The sequence below is a fragment of the Aythya ferina genome, assembly GCF_964211825.1.
Source record: "Aythya ferina genome assembly, chromosome: 13".
Classification (NCBI taxonomy): Eukaryota; Metazoa; Chordata; class Aves; order Anseriformes; family Anatidae; genus Aythya; species Aythya ferina.
The window spans coordinates 17,086,098-17,098,926 of record NC_140311.1 but is presented as its reverse complement, the minus strand read 5'-3'; the positions used below and the strand labels follow the sequence as shown (position 1 = coordinate 17,098,926).

Sequence of the window (12,829 nt, the reverse complement as noted above, 5' to 3'; positions counted from 1 at the left end):
TGAAGGAAAATTACGCTATTTTAAAGTGGTGTGTCTTGATGTTGAATGCAAAATGTGAATTTGGGCTTTATGTATACTGCAGCAGATTGTTTTATGGACTCTGTAAAGAGAGCAGTGTATTGAATTAATTATTATCCTAGTGATGCTTGAGTGGCAAGGAATTTCTCACCAGCCAGACATGTCATCTGTTCAGGATGTTTCTTTTGTTTCCTCCCAGAGCTCTTGATGATGCAGTTAATTTTTATGTGAAGTTTCAGTGCTCAGTGTGTGTGGATTGAAGAATTTCTTTGAATCTGTCATTCCTTTCAAATATCTTATTTCTAAGTATAAACATGTTGAACAGTTGCGTAAAAGAAAAGTGGCTTAGTACTATCAACATGGTAGTTAGATGAAGATCTCCAGTATCTTTCTGATTTATTGTTCCCACGTGCTGCTTTCCTCAGCTTCTGAGTATTTATCTCCAAATATTATAAGCTGTCTTTTTTTTCAAGTTTCTGCCTTTAGTCTGAGATAATTTTAAGGTCTTTTTTTCTGGTTTTAATAGTTCTTTCAGTAAGCAATTAGACTGTATTTTATATATGTGTGTATGTTTATATATATATATTCCAGGCACAACTCAAAAATCTGTTTCTCATAATTAAGCAGTGTTGTCTCCTAAAAATGCTATTTTCTTTATAATTGATGGCACAGTAGGGTTCATTTTGTGGATATGTACCTTGGTAGTCAAGAAAATGAAACGCTACTTTTGAATTCAGGAGAGAAGAATCTTCTATATATTTTTTTTTCATCTGGCAAGGAATAGCCATAGGTCACAGTATATTTAGGCTCCAACAGCTGTTCTAAAATGATTAGACCTTGACTTTTGAAATCTCCTTTGAGTATTTACTTATGGATGCTATTTGTATGGGAGAGACTGTTGTTTATGTTAATTAAAAATACAAAGTTATGGAGATCAAAACCAGTAGTATAATACTTGAGGATTAGATGTAGTTAATTTTTAAAAGTAACCTTATCTCCGAGTTAAGACATCTCAATACAAATGTGGATATAGAAATAGAATTGGTGAGAAATCAGAGGAACCATCCAAAAAAGCTAAGGTCTTCTCAAATACTTCATCTAAATTTTAACCTTGAAACATAGCTTGATTATAACTTCACATCTTGAAATTCTGCTCTTTATAAAGCTGCTTTAAGGAGTTTCATTTAATAACAGTTGTTAATTTTTACAAGATTAAACTCTTAAGAAGAAAAGGATAGTGATAGGCGTTGGATGCTTTTGTCAAGTTAAAATGCTATTGACATTTAGTCTACTTTTTGAATCGTTTTAGACAGAATTGGTTTAAGGTTGTAGAACATTATTCTTACAAATGCAGTTGGCATTATATTCTCTCATGGTACGTTTTATGTTTTATTATGCAATCCTCGCTATATAATCTGAAGGCATGCCTGTGAAAAGCCCCTGAATTCTCCATAAATGTCTTCTATCCTGGATTTTCTGTCTTGAATAACCTGTAGTCTTCTCCCACTGTTCTAAATTGCCAGAGTAGCATATCTTATGTTCCATGTTTGCTTTTGTGCTATTTTGAGTTGTTTATATTCAGCATTATCAGTCTGGTTACTTACATAATAGGCATTTTAATAATTTGACTCTTAACATTTTTAGGTGAAGGAAAATGGTTCAGAAACATTGATTACTATCGCTTAGACGGCTCAACTACAGCTCAGTCAAGAAAGAAATGGGCTGAAGAATTTAATGATGAAACAAATGTGAGGTGAGATCTCTTGTGTGTTTGATTTGACGTGTTTGATTTTCTCTGTCTCTTTTGTTCCATGTTTCTTTGTTTCTTGTATTAGTTTATTGACCTCTTAACATTGTGTAAATAAAGCATCACAATGCTAGCAAGTACAGAACTGCTTCATATAGTAGTTCTAAGCAAGTTATTGTTGTTTGTCCCCACTCTTCAGTGTGCATATTTTATTTTGATGCTTGTGGCTCAATTGCATATTACTATTTGAGGCTGGAGTTTCTTTGTCTGCTGAGATGAGCCGTGTCTTTTGTTCTATCCTTGCAGTTCAGTTTGTTTTTTAATTTCAATGGAAATGGTTCTTCCATGTTAGAGAAGGAACGAAGAATAAATAGACTTGGGATTTCTATCCCTTTTGCCTTTGGAATGCTCTAGCTGTTTCCCTGCGTTGGGTCAGAGAGGTTTGGCAGGTTATCTAGCAATGCTGCTACAACAGGCAGATGCTGTTTGGTAGCAAAGATGGCTTTTAACCTGGCATGCGGGTACTTCGCTAGTCTAAGTCAGTTCAAACATGAAGATGAAAAGTGATAGAATATGCTTCTAGTATTGTAAATATGCTTTCTGCACCATTTATAAGTCTGCTAGGTGCAGTTTATAAAAGTGTAATACCTACATTTTGGTACTGTTCTGATTGTTTTCCAAATATTATTCTAGTACCACAACAGTAAATAGATTGTTTTGTAGTAGAAGGAAAAAGCATTTCTGTATAAACAGACATTTCAGTAATTCTAATAATACACTAACCATGCCAGTCTTTCAGTTGACATTGTTTCAATATATAAAAATACATATTTAATTTATTTCCAGAATAGTAAAAAATTGCAACTTTTCTCTGTTCCAGAGGCCGCTTGTTTATTATCTCTACTAAAGCAGGCTCCCTTGGAATTAATCTTGTGGCTGCTAATAGAGTAATCATCTTTGATGCTTCTTGGAACCCATCGTATGATATCCAGAGTATTTTCAGGGTTTACCGCTTTGGGCAGAACAAACCTGTGTTTGTGTACAGGTTTTTGGCTCAGGTAGGTTTCTGTGTGATTTTTTTTGTGTGTGTGATATTCTGGTTCTGCAGTCAAATTTGTAAACTGTAACTATTTGGACTTCTGCTGAGGTCTGTAGAGGTCCATGCTGATCCAGTCATCTTCCAGTCTTAATCTGATAGCAGTATTTGTCCCAAAATCACTGAAAAAACTCTTGAAGGAAATGGTTGTAAAATAAATAAATACACTGCAAAATAATAATTAAAAACAAAACAAAAAAAACACTGAAATGATTTGCTGTTAAGCCCACTTCATCTGGCACTTTGTATTTCACAAATCCTGGAATTCTAGCAGGGATTCACATGTTCAGACTTGGAATAGTGTTTACCGCTTTCATTTGTACATTACGAAAAATTCTTAATTGTGTAGACCACATAGAGGATGGCTGTCATTTGTCAGTAGCCTTGTGGAATGTGGCTGACTTCTACAGACCCCTTAAAACTGGTGTTTGGATCCATGAAAATCCAAATGGAATGAAGATGCTGGTAGCTAAAGATGTTTTTTTTTTCCATAAAAAGGCATGCAATCGTGATTTGAAAACCTGTATCACAGCCTAAAGATTTGTAATGATCCCGATGGTCACCGATCTATCGTCTTTATAAGTAATGATGCCATTGCTTCTGACAGGTAGTGTCTTGCTTCATCTCTTAGTTCTGAGGCTTTCACAGGATGAACTGAAGACTTTTTTTTTTTCCCCAGTAACAGTAATTAACTCATGATCAAATCATTATTCACTCGCCAACTTAAATAGATCACTTTTTGTAACATGTTACTGTCAGACATGGATTTTTTTTCTTCAGGCTTCAGTCTGTTTTTCTCTACGTGCACTTTTGAACTGTTGGTATCCTTTTTAAGTTGCAGTGTTTAGAAGAAGCTGTGCTGTTCTCATACTTTTCGTAGTTGTCATCTTTTTTTTTGATATGTAATTTTCCTTTTTTCATCAAAGATCTAGTTTGTTTGTACCCAGCCATGATGAATTAGACTTGACTGCTTCCCTTGCCCTGTCTTTTCCACCCCAGTGACTTGGTATCTGTTTTCCTTTTTAATGGGCTGCCCAAAGCAGCAAAATGTACAAAAAAGGTACATGCTGTGGAAATCAACATTTTTGTCATAATTATACTTTGGGAAATAGAGCAAAACCTGATTGCTTCAGGCCACTACTGATAACACACGTTTCTTACACTTTGTCAACATCTAGATGACATCTGTTGCTTACACAATGCACACTACTTTTTATTCATTTCCAGGAGGATTTTGTTCTTTTTTTTTTTTCTGTAAGGAAACAGTGAAGTATTTTCAGTTTACTTCATTGTTTTCAGGTTACTTTGTGGATAAGGAGCAAAGAAAAAAGGGAAATAGAGCACTGTTTTGTTGTTCTTGCTCTTCTGTATCTGTTAGTAACAGAAGGTCGGTGTTTGTATAAAAGTGAGTAACTGTGTTTTCCAGGGAACAATGGAAGATAAGATCTATGATCGACAGGTAACAAAGCAGTCGCTGTCTTTCCGGGTTGTTGACCAACAGCAAGTTGAACGTCATTTCACTATGAACGAGCTCACAGAGCTGTATACTTTTGAGCCAGATTTGCTGGATGACCCTAATTCAGAAAAGAAAAAGAAGAGAGATACACCGATGCTGCCTAAAGTAAGTTGGTGCAGATCACTGGGAATTATATTCTATTAGAAACAAAAAAGTCTTTTGAAGGATGTGGGGTATTCAGTCTTGCAAGAAGTGCTGTATTTTCACATCAGTATTTTTTACTTTGAAATGTGGTAGATTGCAGATAACACAATAAAATGTGCGATCACTATCGTGGTTGCTCTAATGCCCTTCAATCTATTTGACAGTATAAGAAAAAGATCTTCAGTTAAAAGACAGTTTTTAAATTAGAACAAACAGAACCTGGAAGCCAAGATGAATGCGTAAGTGGGTGCTGGTGACACCTAGCATTACCTCAGTTAGTGATAACAAAACTATCAGGAGATGCTGTGCTTCGGGGTCTGTTTTTTTATCTCCCTAGGTAAGGCTGTGAGTCAAATTAATCCATGATCTCTTTTGCCAAACCTTTTTGTGTTTGTTTTTGGTTTTGTTTTTTAGTTCTTTGTCTCTTCTTGTAGGGACCATTAATAGAAATACAGTAGAGATAGGGAAAGAAATATTTATTGTTTAAGTGAAGAAAAATTGGACAAGCTAAGAGTTTTCATGTGTTTTTAGTGTTGTCCGTACTAGCAGAGACCAGTGACATTTTTGTTCCTTTTGCAGACAGTCATTTACTGTACATGGTGAGAGCGCTGACTTTCTGTGCTCTGGGGTAATATGAAGGAGTGACTCTTACAATCACAGTAGTTTGTTTTCACTGCCTTAATCTATTTGTAGTGGCTGCGACACGCAGTAGTGGTTCATTGTCGCTACTTAGTAATGTCTCAGTATCCTGTGCACTTCTTGGGGAACCAAAAAATTTATGAATTTAATTTGGAAATATAAACTGTAACTCTTTTTCCTGCCTGACTGTGAAGTTCAGGGGAAAGAATGATCAGATTGTTTATTTTACTTTCTTTTTCCAAGTCAGTTTATATTTAAGGTTAGTCTAAGGTTTGTACTTGATCTATTTTATATTCTTTGTGTTAGGTGTTGTTCACATACACTGAGGTAATGTGGCCTGCCAAAGACTAATCGATGTATAACTTGTGCAGTTGTCTTTAGCTTACCAGGTGAAGAGCTAGTAAATAGTAACAAGTAAACTTAAGGCTCGCAGCTAATGACCTGATTACATCTCTGAGCTTTTATCTTTAGGTCATTGCACACTGGGTGTGGAGAAGGAGGTTTCCTAGTTTCTACATCTATTAATTTTCAAGGAAAAGTGGTATGCTTTTCATTCAAAACTGTCTGTAGACCACTGTAATATAATAAATGGTGGTTAAGCATCCCATTGGCATTCTTAATATTTAGGCCTTTCTCTGAAATGGAGTTTATTCGACCACCTACAGTGTCCATGCAGCTGTCAGGGGGATTTAGGAAGCAGTAGCCCTATAAAGCGTTAGTCGCTGTTACACATGCATTTAAAACCCTTGAAAATAATCTTTAATGACTGTATCGAAGCTCTTTTTCTTATGATGTTTCACAGTGTAAGCAGTAAATTGTAGATAACAGATTCAATTTTTACTATTTTGTAAATTTACAAATTCATTTTTTTACCTCCTAAAACGCGTTCCTTTAGTTTAATTAATAGTACGTACTTAATTCCATTTAGCCATCAACATGTGGTTCATATAAGTGAAGTTGAATACAAAGCTTTAACCACGGCCCTGGCTAGAAGCAAAGCAGATCTGTGTATAGGAACTCTGCCTGGCTCTTTCCCATAGCTTTAGCAAATGGTATTGAACAGGATTATTACTACTGTTATTGAGATGTGCATCTTTGGGCACACTTCTCATCTGTTTTGTTTTCATTTGATGGTTGAAAGGGCTCTAAGTCATCAGGTAGATTCATCTTATTTTAGCAGTTTCTGTATGTATTTGCTGGAAGCAGGGTTTTGTATTCCTGATTCTGATTCCACAGAATGTGGAAGGCTGGCAGCTAGCCCCTAAATAATCTTCTCCCTTTCTTTGTGTCCCTGAATTAGGCTTGGGTCTGCGATAGTGAGGAAGAAACCTGCGGGATGCTGAGCTCCCTCAGCTCCTGCAGAATTGGGGAACTGGGAGGTGAGGTGTGAAGGTGTCATAGGAAGGAATGTGACTTCTGCTAGCTGGGAGCAGTGCTGCCTGTAGCATGCGTGGTAGCCAGTGCTTTCACGTGTCTTTGGGCTGCTTGTGGAGAAATGATGTTGAATTGTTAGTTGGGAAAGATGTGTCTCAGGAGAGTTAATGACATCACTAGCTGTCATTGCACAAAGTATGACTCATGGTTTGGGATTGGACCAGGCAGTCTGAGGCCAGGAGTGCAATCTGTCCTGCAAGGGCATCATATATACACGAGCAGCAACTTTGTCTAATTATTGATTCCTGGATAGTTCATCCAAGAAGAGATGAAATAGGAACATTTAGGGTGTCTGGGTGACTAGTGCCAAGGTAGTAAACTGTTGCAAAGTAATTTATGTCACAGAACTTTTTGTTTGTTTCTTATATATATTTTTTAATACATTTTTTATATTTGTAAAGACAAAACTCTTTCCCCTTAACTATTTTGATTATCCCAATTTTTATTATTATTATTTTGGCTGCATTTGTGTTCTCAGCTGATCAGGATCTGTTATTTTCATTTTATCCACAGTCAGGTTCTTGCTTTGCACACAGGTGAGCCAGTGCAGCAGTTCAGTGCTTTGTTCCTTGACTCCTGTGTTCCGTTTAACTGACCGGTGGCTCATACCTTATTTACAGTATCATTTGTTTAACTTTTGTTTCATTTACCTATTTCTTTTGCACTATCTAATTCTCTAGAAATTCTACATAAACGACAAAAAGCAAATACCAGCTGTAGAAAACATTGCAGTGGGTGGTATAAATATCAAAATCATGTAATCTTACTCATCCAGAAAGCTCGCTATTCTGTATTTCAGTGGAATTAGAGCAGAGATGCATGACTTACCTTTATAATAACGATCTTTTTTAAATGATTTGATGAATTTAACGCTGCATTTGTTGCATTTTTTGGAGAGAAAAAAGTGGATTATAAAGACTGATATGCTTTCAGAAGCATGTTACTGTAACAGCCCTTAATTGCACAGCAACTGGAACTTAAGCCTTTATTTAAGACGCTTTGTTTGTGTTAAGTTCAGCATGCCCTGCCTGAAAACCCTAGAGAAATAAGTTTTCTTATTCTGGAAAACCCTAGAGAAATAAGTTTTCTGCAGGTTGTCTGCTAAGTCACCTTACTTCTTGACTTGAGTGAAGCCACCTTTTAGAAGGTCAGCAGTCAGGAATCGTGTGCTGAGGAGGAGTGGTTCAGAGCTGAGCACTAGGGTTGCTCTTGGAACCTGCAGATTCGACACGCTTTGCAGCTGCTTTGATGTAAGAAAAAATATTTTTAATCAATTTCTTATGAAAAAATTAGGAGAATTCATTGCGGATTGTTTTAAAAGAAAGAAGTAAAGCCTTTATGTGAGTGAAGAAACGAATGCTACTTGATTTTCAAAATACATCCTTGAGAATATGAGAATATGCAAGGTTCAGTCAAAGAAGGGTTTTCTTAGAAAATGTTGTTAATAGGTGGGGGTGGAGGGGAAGATGCTGAATGTTGCTATTTTATATGAAAAGCCACACGGCAAATGTGGAATATGTAGGTTTTCCTGGAAGCTTATCAAAGTTTCATGTCAAGTTTTAATTTTAGCAGCAGTTTTCCACACATCGCAGTCTGAGCAAGACCTGCAGGTTGCCCAGGAGCACTAAGAGCCAGTGTACGCCCCTCTCGGGGGAAAAGGCGTGCTGCACTACAACAGTAACTTCACAGTGCCATTTCTCTGCCCCTGCCCCTCTCAAAGTCCTGCTACGTCTTGAAGAATGTAAATACTTGGGTTTCAACACAGTATTTTTAGCGTGAATGTTATTCACCTGAATTATTAAATTAGTCTTAAATTCCACTGCTTGAAAACACATTTCATTCATCTGCTGTCCCTGCAGATTTGAAAATGACTGCCTTAGAAGTGCTGTCTGAAGGGCATAACAGGTGTCTTAAGACTGAGTAATCATTGATTCAAATTCATTGTATTCGAGTATAGAAATAATTAGAACTAATTACTGTATATAGCCCATGAGCTTTATGCAAATGTAGTGACTCATTGCCTAATACAGACTAGAGGCTAAAAAACTTTCTCTAAATTGGTACTCTACAGAAATAGTAAAAGGAGAAGATAGTGTGAAGTGAGAAAGTTCTCCTCGGGGCATTGCGACTGTTTTTTGGGTGCTACATTTCACTTTGCCCTGAATTTAACAATAGATTTGGAGTCCTTTTTAAAATCAGTGTGATTTCTGATGACTAGGCTGCTTTGGTTTTTTAAAAGCAGGTTCTCAGACCCTTAGTGCTCAGCTCCCAAAGGATTACCCTGGGCTATCCAGGAGACCTGGCTGGTATCACGTAGCTGCCACCGAAGTTCTTTACCACAGACACTGATATCTGGGTGCCGTGATCAGTGCGATGTTTCAGAGCAGGGCAGGTGAGGTGGGAGCTGGACAAGGACAAAATAGGCTTGAGGGGCCCTCGTGCCCCTCGCAGCTGGCACCGTGGCACCTTGTTCCTTGTCCGTTCTTCCTAGGACGTGATTTTTATTGTGTTTTTGTACTAAGGGACAGTTCTGTGAATTCTGGGAAGGCTTTTCATTTCAGAACCCAAAGAATTTGCTGGCTTTTATTTTTCATTTATTTTTATTTTTAACCTTGGTATTGAATTTTAAATTAGTGGAGGAAAAAAAAACACCTTTATGAACTACAGCATAACTTAGATTCCTTTGTGGAAGATTTCCTTCCTAATACATTTACCTCTCCATAGCATTTAATTTCTGTCTAAATGACAAATTAATCCTTTTTAAAAATTAACTTGAAAATCTCTCTTCAAATTTTTAAGTCATCACCAGGATATCACCTAAAAGCTTATAAACAATAATCATTGTCTTATCAACAAGCTAAACAAATGAAGGGAATGTTCATCTGCTGCATTTTTTCATATATAAGGGGAATTTATTATTTTTCTTCCCTGTGAAATAAATCACACAGTGATACCTTCCATATACCAGTTTTCAAGCTCCATCATATTTGATGCAAAATAAAGTTTAGACAAAGAAAAGCAAACACGCAGTTGGATGTAATTTAAACCACATTTTGAAGACTCTGTTGGCCAAGTGAGTGTGGATTATATTCCAGTATTATTTTCAATAGTAGTGTTACCATGGAAATTAATGCATATGCATGGCCTGGAACCCTCCACGCGCTGATGTACAGCTACAGTGTGTTGAGAGTGCTTTTTAATCGTGTTAACTTAATTTTGTAATATCTCCTTGACTTCTTCACCCCCTTCCTCTAGATGTTTTCTGCACATCCCATTAATGCTTCCTTTTTTTCTCTCCCTCTTGTCCTTCTCTCCCACCACCCCAAAATCCCATTACGTGTTTCTTGTGCCCATGAGTCATGCAGGTCCTACACAATGCTTTCTCGAAGAGCTGGAGAAGAAAGCATGGGTCAAAATGTAGTAAGACTAGTTGATAACAGAAGGATAAAACAAAGCCTGACTGACGTAGTTCCTTATGTTACTTACATTTACCTTCTGCGTACTACAACTGAGCTTTAAACATGCACAGGAACAACTTTCTGTAGCTGTCGTGGCAAAGCCACTGGTCAGGACTCTCAAGTGCAAGGTTCCCAAAGTACAGAGGTCTGGCAGAAGAAGGGCTTGGCATCGATTGGGTCTGTAGGTATTTGTGTAATTCTGCTGCAAAAAGACATCTCGTTCACTGCATTCACCGTGATTCGTTTCAGGAGTGGATCAGAAAGTTCAATGGGACGAGGGCTTTGTGTTATTAATCCTAGGTGGAATGCTGAGGGCTCCTGGAGCTTCTCAGTTAGGCGGGCTTATCAGTGCTGCAGGTGCATTGAAAAAGAAAAAAAAAAAGCATTCAGTCATTCCTTCTGAAATGGTGACTCCTGTGGTACAGGGAGGGGCAGGCTGTAATCGTCTTTGTAGAGAGCCCCCTTGATCCTCTGCAGCGTTACCTCTATTTACTGCAAAGAGGCGTCATCTTTGAACAGCTGCGGAGACAGGAATGTTGAGGCGGTGACAATGGGGACTGCAAACCCGTTATTAACACGCTGCCTTGAAATCCCAGCTTTTCCCATTCATGTTCTGTTTTTATTTCCCTTCTGAACTGAGATAACGATCTACCAAAATGTGGCATCTGGGGTCCAGTGGAGAGCAGTAGCCGCTAGCCAGTTTGGGGAGCAGCCAGCTTCTTTTTGCTTCACCCAGGAGCCATTCGATGTTCTGGTAGTGCTGCCTACTGGAAAACAGCAGGAGGGTTTTTTGGTGTTAATGCAGCTCCCAATTTCAGTATGTCTGCAAACAAAACCTTCACAATAGACTGTAGGTGTAAAGGGCACTGTAAACATTTCCCTAAACCTTAGAAGCAGTTAAACGTAAGGGTGTTGTGAAATACAGAAAGCTAACTTGCTGCCTGCTGATCAAATCCTGCTCACAGCAGAGATTTGAACTTTTTTAGCCCAAATGGATGGGGGACTATTTATCAGTTTGAAGGAAGCAGCCTTTTTTGCAGAGTACCGACAGGCAGCTGATGAAGCAAAGTACGACTCGGTGCTCTGCAACCAGCAGCGGTGCTCCTTATAGATCACAGATGCGGATTATTGATAGGTCCTCTCAGGTGTCCGGTCCTAGCAAAGGAAAAATCATTTAGCACATTCCTTTCTTTTTAGGTTGTTAAAGTGCATTTATTGTTGGGGAATCTGAGAGCATTCCTGTGGTTCATTAAGAGATCTGACTGTCATCTCTGTAGCAGGTTGTTAATCCATTACCTGCCCTCTGAGGAAAATTCTACTTTTCAATTATTTTTTAATTTTGTTTCCCTGAAGTTCTTGGAGCTGCTGTTTGTGAAAATTGGGTCAAAGCAGTAAGGCCTGCACAAAGAGTAAATATAATAGAGCTACCAAGTGACTTCTTATTCTCTCATCCCTTTTTCATTTGAACAGGATACAATTCTGGCAGAATTGCTTCAGATCAATAAAGAGTATATAGTCGGATATCATGAACATGATTCGCTCCTGGACCATAAGGAGGAAGAGGAGCTCACTGAAGAAGAAAGGAAGGCAGCATGGGCAGAATATGAAGCAGAAAAGAAGGTAAAACTATCTGTACCAGTTTGCTGCATATGAAAATAACCTTTCTATATAAAGTACCATTCACCTTTTCCGTTTGTTTTGGGGTAAATTATTTTCTCATAAGCCAAGAAATGGATATGTAGAGTAAACTCATGAAAAACGAGGATACCGTGTCTTCTTTACTCTTCTGATGCTTTTATTTTGTGTGTATCTTCTTTATTACTTCCATTTAAAAGTAACTTTTTACTTCTGCACACAGAAATATTCCATTTCGTAATTACACTGAACTGGTGTCCTGTTTAATAGCTCGCTTTTACAACTTGAGGAAATCTCTAGTTCCATGAAAGGTGTAGAATTGATTTCAGAACTTTTTGCCACGATCTTACAAACATGCATGCATCTACTAGAAAGGGCTTAAAGTCTTGTTGTTTTTTTCCCCCTTATTTCCTGTATCTTGTTTATTTCATATTTAAGCAGGTGGTAGCCAGAAAGCTAAATTGGATAGAGAGGTGGGTTCTGTGGGGGTTGGTTTGGTTTTGTTGTCATTTTAAACTGTATTGGTAACTTGGTGTAACTGGAATTTAACATCAAAAAAAATCTGGAAAGGCTAAGTGTGGTATTCAGACCTGATCAGTAATCTGAAACAACAAAACTTGGGAATATAACATGCCACTAACAGTCCTTAATGAACAAATGACAAATGAAATGGAGTATTGGGAAAAGGCTTTGTGAAGGAGAAGAAATAGGAGGATACAAGAAATTTCAGTGAGCATTTATGTGGCTTTCTCCAAGGCGATTTGGGAGAAGAGCTTTATATTCCTTTTAGTAAATTATCCTTTTCAGTTCTTTAGGTTTTTATTACAATCTAGTTAAAATCAGCATTAAGTAATGGGTTTGCAATTAAAAGATGCATCTTGAACAACTTCAGATATAACAATAAACCTTGGCTATTCTTGTCTTAGTAATGACCAAATAATTAAGCTCAACACCCATATTAACGGAAGACTAGAATTGGGGTTCCCCTGTGATTGAGATGCCCTTTTGAACTGGGGTTTGGAAAGGCTCCTTGGTGCAGTGGGATACCTCAGCCTCCCTGTGCCACGTACGGGCTGACTTGTCCATGCGTGCTGCTTCAATGATTGTTAGAGAACATGAATTATTCCAGTTGTTCAGACAAG

The 12,829-nt window shown here is 37.7% G+C and overlaps 1 protein-coding gene across 14 annotated transcripts in view; it reads left to right on the top strand.

The window, feature by feature from the left end:
* The window catches only part of ATRX (ATRX chromatin remodeler), an 85,098-nt gene that overhangs the window by 66,649 nt on the left and 5,620 nt on the right, over positions 1-12,829 (top strand). For all 14 annotated transcript variants that reach the window (XM_084535041.1, XM_084535040.1, XM_084535044.1 and 11 more), the window contains 4 exons: positions 1,663-1,771; positions 2,646-2,823; positions 4,288-4,482; positions 11,523-11,672. In XM_084535041.1, the coding sequence (XP_084391167.1) occupies positions 1,663-1,771; positions 2,646-2,823; positions 4,288-4,482; positions 11,523-11,672 (632 nt within the window). The remainder of the gene's footprint in view (positions 1-1,662; positions 1,772-2,645; positions 2,824-4,287; positions 4,483-11,522; positions 11,673-12,829) is intronic.